The sequence below is a fragment of the Trichechus manatus genome, unplaced genomic scaffold (assembly GCF_000243295.1).
Source record: "Trichechus manatus latirostris isolate Lorelei unplaced genomic scaffold, TriManLat1.0 scaffold00220, whole genome shotgun sequence".
Lineage (NCBI taxonomy): Eukaryota > Metazoa > Chordata > Mammalia > Sirenia > Trichechidae > Trichechus > Trichechus manatus.
In genome coordinates, this window is record NW_004444156.1 from 1,584,022 (window position 1) to 1,599,940 (window position 15,919).

A 15,919-nucleotide genomic window follows, 5' to 3' on the forward strand; every position below is an offset into this window, starting at 1 on the left:
CCTGTTCAAGGAAAGAGAATATTGGCAGATGATAAATTTAACTATCAAACGGGAACCTAACTTGCTCTGTAACCTTTCACCAAAAACTTAATATTATTTTTAAATAGGCAGGCTGGAGTGAGGGCAGCGCCGGCCATATACCCAGTCTGGCACACCTGAGGAGTAAGGTCGGAGCACCGTGAACCCACGGCGGTGGAGACGATTAGACTCATAGCTTCCCCACAGGACAGAGCAGAAACTGCCGCAAACGGTTTCCAAGGCTGTCAGTCCTTCCTCACAGGAGCCCCTTTAGGTTAACGGCGGAGCGCCTAACCGCTGCACCACCAGGGCTCCTCTGGACCACGTTAAGGCACCCAATTCGGGGTGAACGCTCTGCAGCAGCCTCGGGATGGCCTCTCAGCTGCCTTGTTAGCCGGGGCAGGGATGCGTACCGCGCAGGTGGAAAGAACACCTACCGCCCCGCGCCCCGTGAGTGGGCGGAGCCCCACCGGGCTCCCGCTCCGGGCTCAGGGGCGGGGCGGGGGCGGGGCCTCTGCCGTAAACCCGCGCGCCTGCGGCGGCCTGGGCGTGCGGATTGGTGGCTCTTGAACCCGGAAGTGATCGGCGGCTGTCGGAAGCCGCGGCGGGAGCAGGGGTTCCGCTGGCGCGGGGGCTGCAGAATGGTCGGCGGCGGCGGGAAGCGTCGGCCCGGCGGGAAGCGTCGGCCCGGCGGGGAGGGGCAGCAGGTACGGCCGGAAAGGCTGTGCGGCTCCGCGGGCGATCTGCGTGCTTGCCCGGGCGCCGAGGGACAGCCCATCTCATTCATTCAGTAACCCTTGAGCGTCTGCTGTGTTCCCGGGGACCGTGCCGGGGTCGCTCTTTCCCGCTCTGCTGGTGGGTGGGCCGGGGAAGTATTGCCTTTGCATCTCCTCCCCGACCTCTCCCCCGGATCCTGAGAAGCAGATGCAGGCACGCATTCATGCGTGCGTTCAGCCAGCCAGCTGGGCAGGGGACAGAGTGCATGCAGACCCTGCTGCGCGCTGGCTGGCTGTCCTGCTCCCTGTAGAGCCCCAGTCTAGGGGGGAGGAACACACGTGCTGAATTTTACTGGCACGTTTTTGCTTGGCATTACACTAGCGTGTAGAACGTGCTGTGAGAACAGTGAAGGAGGAGTTAACACATCATAAGGAGCCCTGGTGGCGCAGTGGTTAAGTGCTCGGCTGCCAACTGAAAGCTCAGCGGTTAAGCCTTACCAGCTTCGGTGGCAGAAAGATGTGATAGTCAGCTTCTGTTGACAGCCTTGGAAATTCTATGGGGCGGCTCTGCTGTGCCCTATAGGGTCGCTATGAGTCGGAATCCCCTCAACGGCCACGGGTTTAAGGGATGTTAAGGAAGAGATGGGGCAACTCACTATCTGAAATGTTTCTTAAAGGGTAAGTTGAAGGCGCATGGGGCAGAAAGAGAAATAGGCGGTACCGAAATGGAAGAGTGTGGGAGATGTTTGGGGCACAGCAGAGAATTTGGCCTGGCTGGAGTCTGAGAGAGAGGAAAATAGGAGGGAGCTGATAAAGCTGTAACTGTATGTTGGAACCAGATCATAAAGGCGCTACTGAGTCGGAAAGGAGGGGCCAGCTTTCAGAAGTTATATAACCACTGCAGTAGCAGTGAAGGGAGTCAGACAGGAAAGCAGTGTCATTAGGTCAAGTTTTAGAAACGTTACTCCGGCAGTGCTATAAACTGAGTGGGGTGAGACATTGTCAGAGGGCTTAATTAATTGTCAGGGCTGTTGAGGACACTTCGTATTGAGTCATTCTTTCTAGGAGCACCAGGGTGAAGGATAAGTGTTGCCTCTGAAGCTGACGCTTTCTAAATTCTAGCAGTTAGGGATTTGGAGATGCTTGAACTAGTGTGGGGTAGGGGAGAGCTGGAAAAGTCCTTATCTGCTTTTGAGGGTACAGTAGAAACTGCTTTGGCAGAATGATAGAATTAGGAACACATTACCAAAATCGAAGGCAATTCTGTAAAGACTAGCTAACAATAATAGCCAGCATTTATGTACTTACTGTGTGCTAGGCACTGTTGTGTCTGTCTTAACATACCAAACCCCCTGCCCCCAGTGATTCCACCTCATAATGACTGTCCCTGTAGGACAGTAGAGCTGTTCCATAGGGTTTCCAAGGCTGTACATCTTTATGGAAGCAGACTGCCATGTCTTTCTCCCCTGGAGCCACTGGTGAGTTTGAACCGCTGCCCTTTTGGTTAGCCACCGAGCTCTTTAACCACTGTGCCACGAGGGCACCGTCATTATTGTACTTATTTATTTTTACATACAGTAGCTCATTTATTCCTCATAACCCCCCTATGATATAGGTAGTACATATGCCCTGTTTGTAGGAGAGAAAACAAGGCACAGACAGGTTGTATAATTTGCCCAGGGTGACTGAGCCAGGAGTCAGCCCGGGCCGTCTGACGCTGGGGACCGAACCATCATGCGGGATTGCCTTTCAGCCCAACAGATAAGGCTGTCGTTTCGAACACCAGTCCTTGAAGGCATACCTAAAGACAGTTATAAAGACAGGAAAGAGCCCCAGGGCATCCACTAAGAAAATTATTTTTTAATAGTAAAAAGATGGTGATGGGGGGAAGAGACAGAAGAGAGGGCAGGTCAGGATTCCATGTGTTCCCATTGTTGTTCATCCGAAGCTGTGGAAGCACCCGGTGAAATGGCTAAGCATGCGCTCTAGAGCCCGCCCGCCTGGGTTTCATTCCCTGTTACGCTTGAGGAACGGTGGGACGTTACTTCAGATTCCTTGTTGGTAAAACTTGGGGAAGCGGTGTCTAGCTCAGATTGCAGTTGTGAGGATTGAAGGAGTTGATCTACACAAAGTGCTTAGAAGGGTAGCCTGGCACGTGTTAAGTGCTCAGTGAACATTAACCACTGTCGCTGCTGTTATCAGTAGCCCCAGAGCCTTCTTGTGCAGTTTAATTTTGTCCTGATGACTTCAGATACACACAGTTGGCTTGATCATAATCCTCGGCTCATGATAAACTGTCATCATTGGTTAGTGCTGGTCCTAGTTTACCATATTTCATATAACAAACACCTGTGAACCCATCAGCCAATCCAGAAACTAAAACCTGACAGTAGCTTTATATCTGTTTGTGTGTCCCTCCCTTACCCCCATGCTTTCTGCCTAACTTCTTCCTATCACCCTCATTCAGTGTAGCTACCATCTGGAATTTTGTGGGTTTTGTTCCTTTGCCTTCTTTTTTTTTTAGCTTTGTCATCTATGAGTGTATGCCGGAACAATATTTATTTTTGGTTGTTTTTTTAACTTCATGAGATGGCTATCATGCTACGTGTAATCTTCAAGGATTTTCTTTTTTCATTCAGCATTATTAAGATTGAGCCATATTATCGTGTATCGCAAGCTGTATTTGCTTTTCACTAAGTATGGTATTACATTGTTTGAGAGTCCATTCTCCTATTGATAGGTATTTCATTTTAGTTTTTTGCTCTTAGAAACAGTGCCGTCATGAAAATTCTTGGTTTTTGTCTTCTGATGCGTAAATACCTTGTGTAGACTTTGAATCACTAAACTTGAGCCGCCTGGGAAAATGGAACAGTATAGATATAAGAAACATCTAGGTCAGGGTTTTTCAGCTTTGGCACTGTTGACATTTGGGGCGGGAGAAGGGTTTGTTGTCCTGTGCATTGTAGGATATTTAGCAGCATCTCTGGCTAGTAGCGTTCCCCCCTGCCCCAAGCTGTGATAAGCCAGAAACATCTCCAGACAGTCCCAAATGTGCACTGGGGCCCAGATGGCCTCCTGTTGAGAATCACTGAGCTAATTGGGAAGGAAGAATGAAGAGGAAGAACTCAGTCCAAAAAGAAAGGTTCTGGTTTCCGAGAAAGAAAGTCAGATTGCTACTTAAATAACTAAAGATAAGTAGCCTCCAGCTAAGCAGATTATCTTTGCAGAAATGTCTCAGATATTGATTAGGTATTATAGAACGTAGTATACTTACCTACATTGCAGAGGTACTAGAGAGAGACGAATTTTATAACCCTGTCCTGGAGTAAAAGGTCTTTTCTAGAATAATGGGGTTTAGGGACCTATAGTTTAGTAAACTCTTACTTTGTTTAGGGACTGTTGATGCTTACGATTGTCACTAACCTTCCCTCTCTTTTCATTTGGAATGTCAAAAGATGGGTACCTGTTTTTAAGTTGAAGACTGAGTAACGATTGTAGTCCAATTCTGGTTGGACTTTGTTGAAGAAACAGCTTTTTTTTTTTTGATGGTCATTAATATTTTATTTTATTGTACTTCAAATGAAGGTTTACAGAGCAAATTAGTTTCTCATTAAACAGTACACAGATTGTTTTGTGACATTGGTTGCCAACCCCACGACATGTCAACACTCTCCCCTTCTCGACCTTGGGTTCCCCATTACCAGCTGTCCTGTCCCCTCCTGCCTTCTCGTCCTTGCCCTGGGCTGATGCGTCCATTTAGTCTCGTTTTGTGAAGAAACAGCTTCTTAACTGGTAAATCTCCTTCTGTCCAATTATTTCTGACAGTCTGTTTCTGATGTGATCGTTGAATCTGTCTAAAAAATGTTATAACATGTTGTTTAGCAAAAGAGGGAAAACCTGCCTTCTCTTCATTCCTCTTTTACTGCTATTTCCCTTTTTACTTTGGTTTTTTCTTCTATGTTTCCATTATCTTAGAGAAATGTATTTAAATATATTTAAACCCACTATGTGGGTCCCTCTTGACCATCATTTGTTATAAATTCCTCTTTCCTTTATCTTTGTTGAAAAGAATCCCCAGATTTTACTTGGGAATACCACTTACTGAGTTTTCAAGAAAACATATCTAGTAGAGTTGGGTAAACAAGAATAAACAATATCATTACGCAAGGGAAGTGATGGGAGTCACTTTTGAGAAGTTAAGTTTCGTATGCCAATTTTCAGTGTGAAAAAGCAGTTGATGTGAAGAAAAGTAAGTCCTGTGAAGCTGATGTCTCCAGCGACCTTCGAAAAGAAGTCGAAAATCATTATAAGCTCTCTCTGCCTGAAGATTTCTATCATTTCTGGAACTTCTGTGGAGAACTTGATCCTGAAAAGCCAGCTGGTGAGTTGCTCCTGAATCAGTCTCCTGCTTGTACAAATGGAAAAGACAGTCGGAAACTGCGCCAAGGATATAAACAGTTAACAGAAAAAGAACAATTTTAAAGGTGTTTCTAGTAAGAGAAATATAAATTAAAGCCACAATAATATGTTCCTGTCATCTATTATATTGGCAAAAGTAATAATTTTACTATATGATTTGATGAAGGTTTAAGGAAAAACAAGCACTTTCCATACGTTAGCAGGAGTTTTGGTACAATTTAGTAGTTCTAGGAATTTGTCTTATGAATTCTGCGATCCAGGAAGTATGTTCCAGGATACCTACTGAAGCAAAAAACGGAAGCAGCTTAAATGCCTATCAGTAATGCATCTATGCAGTGGATATTCATAGTTTTAAGAGATTGAGGCAGATTTTTAATAAATGATAAAATATCATGTCTGAAAATGAAAAAAGTGTGGACACACACCCACACACACCCACACCCTGCATGCCTTTTATATACTTCTGCTGTCTCTGAAAGAATGTACAAGGAACTGATAATGGCTGTGCCTGGGGACAGGAAAGAGAGTTACTTTTCACGCTATGTCATTTTGTACTGTTTGAATTTTTTATCTAACGTGGAGTGGGGGAAGCATACATTATTGATGGAAATGCATATTAGTACATACTCTGAATTTTGACAATATAGCAAAACACTTAAACACTTATATTGTATATCAACTTCTCTAAAAATAGTCATGGCTGTGTATAGACATTTACTTGCAAAGATGTTCACTGAAGCATTGTTTAGAATAGTAAAGAAATTAGAAACGATAGATATCCATCAGTAGGAGAATGAATGGATGCATACCTCTTTATGATAAAATATCATGCAGCCATTACATGTTATTTAAAATAAATTTGATAGCATAGCATGGGGAAGTATTCAGAAAATTTTAGTGGGGCAGGATGAAGGACAAAAGGCAGATTATAAAACAACATGATCTCACTTAAAATTTTTATGTATTTATATCTATTCAGGAGCCCTGGTGGCACAGTGGTTAAGTGTTTGGCTGCTAATCAAAAGGTCAGCAGTTCGAATCCACCAGCCACTCCTTGGAAACCCTATGGGGCAGTTCCACTCTGTCCTATAGGGTCATTATGAGTCGGAATGGACTTGATGGGTTTGGTTTTTGGATATCTATACATAGGAGAAAGAAAGTGTGGACATACTTTTCTGTATACCAAACTATTGAACCCCTGTTATCTCTGGCTGGTGAAATGGGTGGTTTTCGTTTTCTTGTTACTTTAAAAATTAGCGTGTATTATCCTCAGCTCAGTTGAACTATTTTTCCTCCTGGAATTACACTCTCTTCTTGCCTTTACTCTCATTGTTACCTCGTCTGAGAATTTTCTTCCTCCAGGTCTGACTTGGAGTGCTTACTTTCCTCGTAGAGAAACAGGGAAGACCCATCTGACATTAGAAAATCACACCTTTGAACAGACCACATGACTGTGTGGTTTTATCTAACACTCTCCCTCTGTGATCTGTGAATGGAGAAAGAAGATGGAATCATCCAGGGTTAGGGTTGGCCAAATAAATTGTCAAGGAGGCAAGGGAGTCCGGAGGGGTAGTTAGCTGAGGTAGACGGAAACAAGGTGCCATCCAGTCAATTCCGACTCAGGACAACCCCACGTGTGTCAGAGTAGAACTGTGTTCCATCAGGTTTTCAGTGGCTGATTTTTGGAAAGGAGATCAGTTAGCAGCCAAGCCTGTAAACCATTTGTAGCACGCAGGGAAGGGGGAGGAAATATTTTTTTTACCTTTCTTAATCTATACTCATTTGCTATCTGTCTCTCCCTTAACATGTGTGTGCTACAAGTATTTAAGGCTAACAGCAGCATAGTAGTGAGACAAGGTGAGTGTGTACACTTCTGACATGCCCATAGGGCTACAGACGGTCTTGCTTGGGCTCAATAAGAAACAGCAGGAATGTTTGAAATATTAAGCTACGTCAGTGGCGGATTTAAGAGGCAATCCTAAATCTAAGAGCTTCTCTGGCTTCTTTTCCATTGAGCATTTATGACTAACATCTTCACATGTAACTAAAGTTCTTTTTGTTTGTTTTTACTTTAGAAACTCTTTTATAAAACAATAGATTAGAAATAGTTTGCTAATGAAAGACATTATTTCCTCTCTGCCTCCAGAAAGATACTGTCTAAATGAACTTGTTTTATTTACAGATTCACTTTCTGCAAGCCTTGGCCTTCGATTAGTCGGCCCTTATGATATCCTTGCTGGAAAACATAAAATGAAGAAAAAATCAGCAGGCCTGAATTGTAACCTTCACTGGAGGTTTTACTATGATCCTCCTGAGTTCCAGACCATCATTATAGGAGATGGTAGGACGCAGTACCACATGGGGTATTTCAGGTAAAGAATCTTTTCTTCTTCTTCCCTAAAATATCACTAGTGCCCTCTCTAACCATAAAAATGGACGTCCACTGGCCTCCCCAAGGTGAAGGGCATATTTGCTCCCTGTTGGCCTGTGCGTGGGCCGCCTCTTGGTCTTGCCGCTTTAAGTGGATAAACTCCCGGATGGATAAACTCTTTAGGTTTCCCTTGCTGGCTTTTCCTTCATGACTGTAAACTGTTTTTTTTTTTTTGGTTTTGTTTTTCCCTTGTGGGTTCCGAAGAGCCCTCTTAGCCCAGAAAAGATATTGTAGAGCAGCTGCTGTGACGTAAATAAGCCCCGTGTTCCGAGGCCGGAGTGACAACTGGTAGTTAAGAGTGGGCTCTAGAGTCAACAGCGTGGTCCCACAGTTTACTAGTAGGTGACCTCGTGCCAGTCATTAGTCTCAGTTTCCGCGCCTATAAAAATGGAAGTAGTAATTGTTCATACCCGATAGGAATATCGTGAGGATTAAATGAATACGTGCACAATGCTCAAAATGTTGAGAAATAGCGGTAGTTTGAGGGAAAGTACCTTGTCCTCTTGTATCAGTAGAAATGCTGCCATTTAGTGTGGAGATCGACTGTAAGGGAATCGAAGGAGCAGAGGAACAGTGCCCCGGGAGACGTAGATGGAGTAAAGCAAGTGCTTAGACAGTCACTGGAAGGGCCGACAGAGCAGTGGCTCTGGTGAGGGCGAGGAGTGAGTGACGTGGATTCTGTTTCTGGCTTTGCAATTAACTTCCTAGGACCTTGGTGAGGTCACTTAACCTCTGTATTGGTTTCCTCCATTATAAAATAAAAGGATTTGGTTACATAGATGAGTAGGATCCTTTAATCTAATGTTCTGTTACTCCATCCTGTTTGTTGTCTGTTTCTATGTTTTTCCTTTTTTTAAAGACTCCACAACTGGGAAAGAGATGCTGGTGTATAATTTCCCCTGCTGCTTTGACAGGCCTTCCTTCCTCCCTTTTCTTTTGCATTTGGATGTAAAAGTACTAGGTTCTAAGAATCTTGATTTTAGTTTCTGTTATATAAATAAGATTTGTTGTAGATATTTCTAGGAAACCTAGAGCTTAAATCTGGCAAATTTTATATTCCAATTAAAAAAAAAAATACAGGTATAGATTGTCCTCTATAGACCTAAAATGCTACCTGCCTGATAATAGAAATTATGGTAAACTAAATTAATAATACTTTTTGCTTCACAGGGATTCTCCCGATGAACTTCCTGTGTATGTTGGTACAAATGAAGCAAAGAAAAATTGTCTAATTGTTCAAAGTGGAGATAATGTGTTTGCTGCAGTCAAGTAAGAAAATATTTTATTTCAGTCCCTCTTCTATTTACTTTTAAATATGTTTATAATGTTTGTACTACATTATTCCATTATTAAGGGGCATAAAGGTAAGCCACAAATTTTATAATTCTAGAGATCATTTCTATGACTTTGCAGAGCAGATGTGATAGTCTTACCCATTTATTCCTATTCTGGTACTTTCCACTAAAAAAAAAAATACCTCTTATATAACTAATTATTTTATTTCATGAAGATTTTAATCTTGACCTCAGTTGTTCCAGGGCAAAATCAGAAGATTGACAAGCCTCTTTTAGACATCTGATTTTAAACACCGTCATTAAGAGTTCAGTGTAAGAACTCAGTGTAAATAGTTCAAACAGGAAGAGTTAGCAGAGGAAAGCAGCTGCCTGTAGACCCGACCCACTGGAAGGGCCAGCAGAGCAGGCCGAGCTTCCAGCTCATCGGTGGACTGTATGTCCCTGCTGCCCTCGGGAAGCTGGGCCATCAAGACCGCTTCTGCAGCAGAACCGCTGGTTTCTTGGGGAGCCAAGAACTGCTGCCGGTGACGGGGCCACCCTGCGTTTGGTACAGCCTGTGCCCGTCAGGCATGCCCTGCTCACCTCTCAGCACCCATGAAACTAGGGACCAGATCCTAGGATCTCCCTCTCCGGCTGCTGCAGAACCATCAGTGCCGCTCCAGCCATGCTCACTGGTGGAAGGAGCAGCAGCACAGCCTCTACCTGTGTCTCGTCTGTCTCAGATTTCCGAGACAGGCATCTGCGTGAGAGAAGCTGGCTCCCTGTGGAGGCTGAGCTGAAGTAGCGTTGGAAATGCACGGCTCACACACGGCTCTCACTGCTCTCACACGGCTCTCACGGGTACAGTTAGGGGTTGGAGTGGAGTCAGGTGAGCCAGGCTACACTGTATCAGCCCCAGACAGGATTTGAAGCTGTTTGTTACAGTTACGCAGTTTACATTGTAGTAAAGCGAAGAAAGCAGTTTTTATTGGTTTAACTATAATAAGGAGATCATGTTTTGTATGACTTCTTTTAATACCCTACCTTCAAACAAACAAACAAAAAAGCCCATTGCCATTGAGTCGAATCCATGTATTTCAGAGTAGAACTGTGCTCTGCAGATGTTCAGTTGTTCTAATCTTACAGAAGTAGCTGGCCAGGCCTTTCCTCCACCACTCTGCTAGGTGGATTCCAACTGCCAGTCTTTCAGTTAGTAGTCGCGCCAGCCAGGGACTTTACCCTATCTTTAAAAAGACTTGTATCCCCTGTGATTTAACAGTGTTTGTAGCAAACAGAGTGCAGACTAAGCCACTGAACTGTGCTATGTACATTCCTGCATGTCACCGCATTGCAGATGCTCGTGAAGACTCTCCTCTCCTACCTCTCAGGTTCGTATAAGATGGTGTGTAGTATTTATAATTTAGATCGTTCTCTGAAACCCTGTAGATTTATCATTCAATTTAAATTGGTGCCATCTTTATTAGCAACTGTAGTTGTTTATTTGCTTATTGTCTTTCTCTTCCACTGACATCTGAGTTCCATGACATCAGAGGCTTTGTCTCATGCATGACGCCTGTCTAAAGGGAAGAGCACTTGTGTGATTGAGTTCTGAGCTGAACTTTTTCCCACTGTTTCCTGAGAGAACGACTGACAGACAAGCTCTGGTTATTCAGACATGGGTATCCGGCAGACGTTTCTCAAATAAACAGGGAAGCCTGTCATATGGCCCAAAGCAAACAGCTGACTGCATTTGTTGCAGTGATGAAATTTAAGCTTTTTTACGGTGGCCTGTGATATAATGCGAGCTTTTACTTCTTTTTCAGATTATTTTTGATGAAAAAACTTAAAGAAGTAACAGATAAAAAGAAAACTAGTCTTTTGAAGAGCATAGATGAGAAACTCACAGCAGCGGCCAGAGAACTGGGGTACTCACTGGAGCAGAGAACCGCCAGGATGAAACAGAGAGATAAGAAAGTATGGATTCACCTCTTAGCCTCTGACTGCTTTGCTGTTTAACAGGTTTTTCTTCTCTTGATTCCTTCCCACAGTCACCTCATTCTTCTCTTCTTCAGCCCCAAGCTAAGAAGAGCTGGAGGCCACCCCTGAGGGTCTCCTCCAGGGCCATCCAGCACCAGGACTGCCAGAAGGCTGGCCCTGAAGTAGGAGTCTCGGGGCTCCTGAAGGTTGTTGAAAAGGCTGCGTCAGCACCATTCTCGAAAGTGAACACTAATCTATCACATTATGTTGATACCGCTTTGTGGTAGCATAACTCATGCCAGTGTTTGCCACTCCTTTAAGTTCTCCTTATCAGTTAATCGTTTCATAAGGTCAAGTGAAAACAGCTCTCTACATAATGACATTCACTTATAAAACTTTTCTTTTTTTTTTAGTGGCCAGGGTACCTTGATTTAGTGCAAATTTTTTGGAGGGGTAGTTTTGTACAGGTATGCCTTAGAGGTGCTTTAGTTAAAGGCCTCAACTGTGGTTCTCTTTTGGAGACAATGTATTAAGATGCATCACTTTTCCCCCTTCTTCCTTTATGATCCCATCAACATATTTCTTCTTGTATCTCTCCTTATGCCTGCAGTGTGAGAGGATTGTTTGGTAAAGTGTAGAGACTTGTAGGTTTTGGATTCTTGTGGTTTTTCAGTTATAAACTTCTGAGTAAGTTAACAGAAAAACTGGAAGAATTCTGCTTTGGGGGAAAATGAGTCTTGTAGGAGTTTGTTCTTATAACCTCTGGGCATTTGTAATCTTCCGTGGAATGAAGGCTCCCTGGCCCCCTGCAGCCTTCACCTTTGTCTGCTATGGCTGGCGCTTCTGAATGTTCTAGGCCGAACCACATATTCATGATTCCTGAGTAAATGAGGTACACTGCCTTCGTGTACTTGGCTACTGAAAATCCCACTTCACTCCTTCTCTCGTCTTGGTTCAGCTGCAGGGGAGATGTTGTGATAAGTTGTGGGCACTAAGATGCTCTTAGCAATCCTCTTTCTTTAGTGCTAAGAACAGAAGTAATTTCTAACAGTGTGTATATTTTAGTGAAACTCATTTCCTCTGTATTCTTAAATTATTTTAGAATTTTATGTTGCTGTGTTACCTCTCTGGTTATCATCGGGAGCCTTTCCCACTTCATGGACAGAATAGCAGTTAGCAAATTCTTTAATCAGGGCCCTGTTTATTTTTCTACCATCAACTATAATTTGTTTCAGGGGAGTTTTCCTTAAGTCTTCCTCATAACTAGAAGGAAGATATGATTGGGGGTTAAATCTCATAGGTGTATTAATCCTGGCCTTCTCCCCTCCCAAGGTGTTGTAGGGTAAACACATCACAAAGTTTAGTAAAGCAAAAAAAGTTTTATTCGGCATATATTCTAAAGGGCAGAAATGGGGAACGGACAAGCATGCTGCCAGAGCCATGTCTGCCCGAGTCCAAGGAAATATCACAGAACAGACAAAAGTGGGAAAACAGACAAGCATGCTGCTAGAGCCATGTCTGCCCGAGTCCAAGGAAATATCACAGAACAGACAAAAGTGGGAAAACAGACAAGCATGCTTCTACAGCCATGTCTGCCCAAGTCCAAGGAGTATTACAGAATAGGCAAGAGTGGGAAAACGGACAACCATACTGCCAGAGCCATGTCTGCCCAAGTCCAAGGAAATATCACAGAACAGACAAAAGTGGGAAAACAGACAAGCATGCTTCTACAGCCATGTCTGCCCGAGTCCAAGGAGTATTACAGAATAGGCAAGAATGGGAAAATGGACAACCATACTGCCAGAGCCATGTCTGCTGGAGTCCGAAGACCAGTTACAGAGCCATCAGTATAGATTAACATTACAAATGGGCAAAACCATTGAAAACTTAGCCTTTTCAGATTGGCTAGAAACTGTGATCCTATGTTTTGAATCATCTTTCTTAGCAATCATTGGTACAGGTTTCAGTAAAGACAGTCAGGAGGGTCTTCATTGGTCCAGCAAATTTCTATTCACTAAATGCTAATAGAAAAAGAGTAGAAAGTCTTTTATGTTGTGTTTGATTGGCTTTATGTGAAAGTTTCCCTAAAAGATATTTTCCAAGATTACCTTAGCTATTGTCTTTACACCTCAGGGCCCAGTTAATGTGTCCTTGTGAGTCCTTGTGAGCCCAGCTCCAGCTGGGTCTCATTCTCTATGCTCAAGGACAGGGAGTAATAACTCCAATATTATTTCCTAAATCAAAGGTATGTTTGTATTTGCACGTTTTTTAGATATATTAACTGTACTAATGGCCATAGGAGCCCTGGTGGTACAGAGCTACAGCTGCTAACCCAAAGGTCAGCAGTTCGAATCCACCAGACGCTCCTTGGAAACCCTATGGGGTAGTTCCCCTCTGTCCTATAGGGTCGCTATGAGTTGGAAACAACTTGACAACAACTGATTTTTTTGGTTTTTAATGACTATAAAAAGGAATCAATTACTAGCAAATCATCAGAATCCTACTGGTAATTTTATTATGAAGAATTACAAACTTAGGAAAACTCTGTATATCGGTGGGTGACATCCAGAAGCATCAGAATCAGAGGTGGATGGAATGATATACCCTCATTTCCCAGCACCACTGAATCAATGTTCATTTTTAAAAATGAAGAAATCAAGGTATAAAAAAGCAGATTACCTAATGGCATATAGCTAATTAGTGTTTTCTTTGTAGTGTCTGTTCTTTTTACAAAAATAGCTGGTAAGAACAAATCCAGAGAGAAAAGAACTTGTAACATAACCATGATTTCATTCCCCGAAAGACACCCATTGCCAACACAGGTGTGATTTTGCTTTCACATCCTTTCCTGTTGTGTGAATAAGTGTTCTTTTTATTGTGAGGTCTTCATTTTTTTGTTCCTGAGAAATTCAATCCCACTAGTATGTGAGTTAGTGACTTTATCCTTAGGTTTGAGAGTAATACAGTATATTCATTCTATTTAACAGGACACTAGATAGCAAATGAGAAAGCACCTTTTAATAATGACAGTACCTTATAGTGTTTTTGAATGCAAAGTTCTTATATGAATTACCTCATTTGAACCCTACAGCACATCTGCAAGCAAAATAGGAATTGTCATCCTGCTTGATAGAGAAGTAAAGTCGGGTTTACAGAAGCTTTGTACCTTGTCTGAAATCACAGGTGACAGGGCCGAGACCTAAATCCACGTCGTCCATACTTGGATTTCTTTCTACCTCATCTTCTTGCTCATTAGCTATATCCCGTTAGGTAAATCCCTTTGCTTTTTTATACCTAGATTTCTTCATTTCTGAAAACGAACATGGGTTTAATGATGCTGGGAAATGATGATACATTATTGTGGCTACCTCCAGCTCTGATTGTCACCCACCAATGTATAGGGTTTTCCTCAGTTTGTAATTCTTCATAATAAAATTACTAGTAGGATTCTGATGATTTTTGCCAGTAGCTGATACCTCTTTATAGAAATCAGGACGGTTAATCGTGTGTGAAGATACATAGGCACCGTGGTTTCTGTTGTGTGGCATTCAGCCTGTCTGGGGGAGAAGATGGGAAAGCAGCAGCCGTATCCCTGCCTTCATTATCTTTCCTTAGCACTGTTTTATGACCTGTCCCACTTATCACGATACTGTGATGATCGTTTCACATTGCTAAATTTAAGATCTATGTTGTAATTTTAAGTGACTACATAGTATTTTACTCATGTTTAACGTTTAGGTTGCTAAAAATTTTCACAGACCACCTGCCATAAATATCCTTTTATATCGTTCTTCGAACACTTGCGTGATTGTTTCCTTAGAAGAAATGCCCAGACGTAGCATTGCCGAGTCCAACATGGTTTCAAGAGGGTGTGTGTGTTTCTTTGTTTGCAAAACTACCCTTCCTAAGAGTTAATACCAGTTTGCATTTCCAGCAGCAACGTCTGAAAGTGACTGTTTTCCCCATACTTTACCAGAACTGGGCATTATCGGTTGTTTTAATGTTTTCCATTCTGATAGGTATGAAATGATATCACTTTGTTTTAATTTACATTTCTTTGATTATAAAGTACGTTAAATATTTTTCACACGTCTGTTGGGCATTTGTATTTCTTTTGTGAACTGCCTGGACTTGGCCCGTTTTTCTGCGGGAGTTACAATTCGTCTTTTCCTCACCTGTGTTTGAATTTGGGTGTTCGTTTTTTACTTTATTTGTAAGAGTATTGTTTGTAGTTTAAAGACATTAATCTTTATTAATTTTTACTGTCATATATTTACAATGCAGGTACTTTTCATCAATTTGTCTTAAACTTCTTAATTTTTACTTTATAAATTTTTTTTGTAGTCACATCTATAAGTCTTTTCCTTCTCCAACCCAAGATTATAAAGATATTTGCCCTTGTTGGACTGGACTGTGGGACATAAAGTGATCCTTGTGAAGAATGTGTCTCTTAGACAAGTAGATACAGGAGACCAAAGGGGTGGCTTCTGTCCAGAGGTGAGATGGGAAGGCAGAGAGAGTTAGGAGCTGGCTGAATGGTCATGGAGAATCAGGGGCGGAGGGGAGGAGTGTGCTGTCGCAGAATGGGGTGAGCGGTTGGGGTCGCATAACAATGTATGTTAAAAAAAAAAAAATTCTGTATGGAAGACTAACTTGAAATGTAAACTTCATTTAATTAAAACAATTAAAAAATATTTGCCCTTATTTTGGTACATTTGGTTTATTGTTGTAGTTTAAGTGAAAGTTTACATTTCAAGTTAGTCTCTTATACAAAAATTTATACATACATTGTTATGTGACCCTAGTTGCTGTCCCTATACTGTGACAGCACACTCCTCTTTCCACCCCTGATTTCCCACGTCCATTCAACCAGCTCCTGACCCTCTCTGCCTGCTCATCTCACCTCCCGACAGGAGCTGCCCATTTAGTCTCATGTGACTACTTGAGCTAAGGAGCACACGCTTCACAAGTGTCATTTTATGACCCACAGTCCAGTCCAATCTTTGTCCAAAGTGTTGGCTTAGGAAATTGTTTTAGTTCTGGGCTGATAGAGAATCTGGGGGCCATGCTTTCCAGGGTTCCTC

General features: G+C 42.6%; 1 protein-coding gene across 2 annotated transcripts in view; it reads left to right on the forward strand.

Annotated features, from left to right (window-relative positions):
* Positions 1-612: 612 nt before the first annotated feature.
* The window catches only part of LOC101359070 (histone PARylation factor 1), a 24,004-nt gene continuing 8,697 nt past the window's right edge, over positions 613-15,919 (forward strand). The window contains exons 1-5 of one of the 2 annotated variants that reach the window (XM_023742831.1): positions 613-725; positions 4,956-5,115; positions 7,336-7,525; positions 8,755-8,853; positions 10,682-10,832. In XM_023742831.1, coding sequence (XP_023598599.1) covers positions 660-725; positions 4,956-5,115; positions 7,336-7,525; positions 8,755-8,853; positions 10,682-10,832 — 666 coding nt within the window. In that variant the 5' untranslated portion in view covers positions 613-659. Of the gene's footprint in view, positions 726-1,143; positions 2,213-4,955; positions 5,116-7,335; positions 7,526-8,754; positions 8,854-10,681; positions 10,833-15,919 lie in introns of those variants that run through there. The other variant, XM_023742830.1, reaches the window with a different exon arrangement.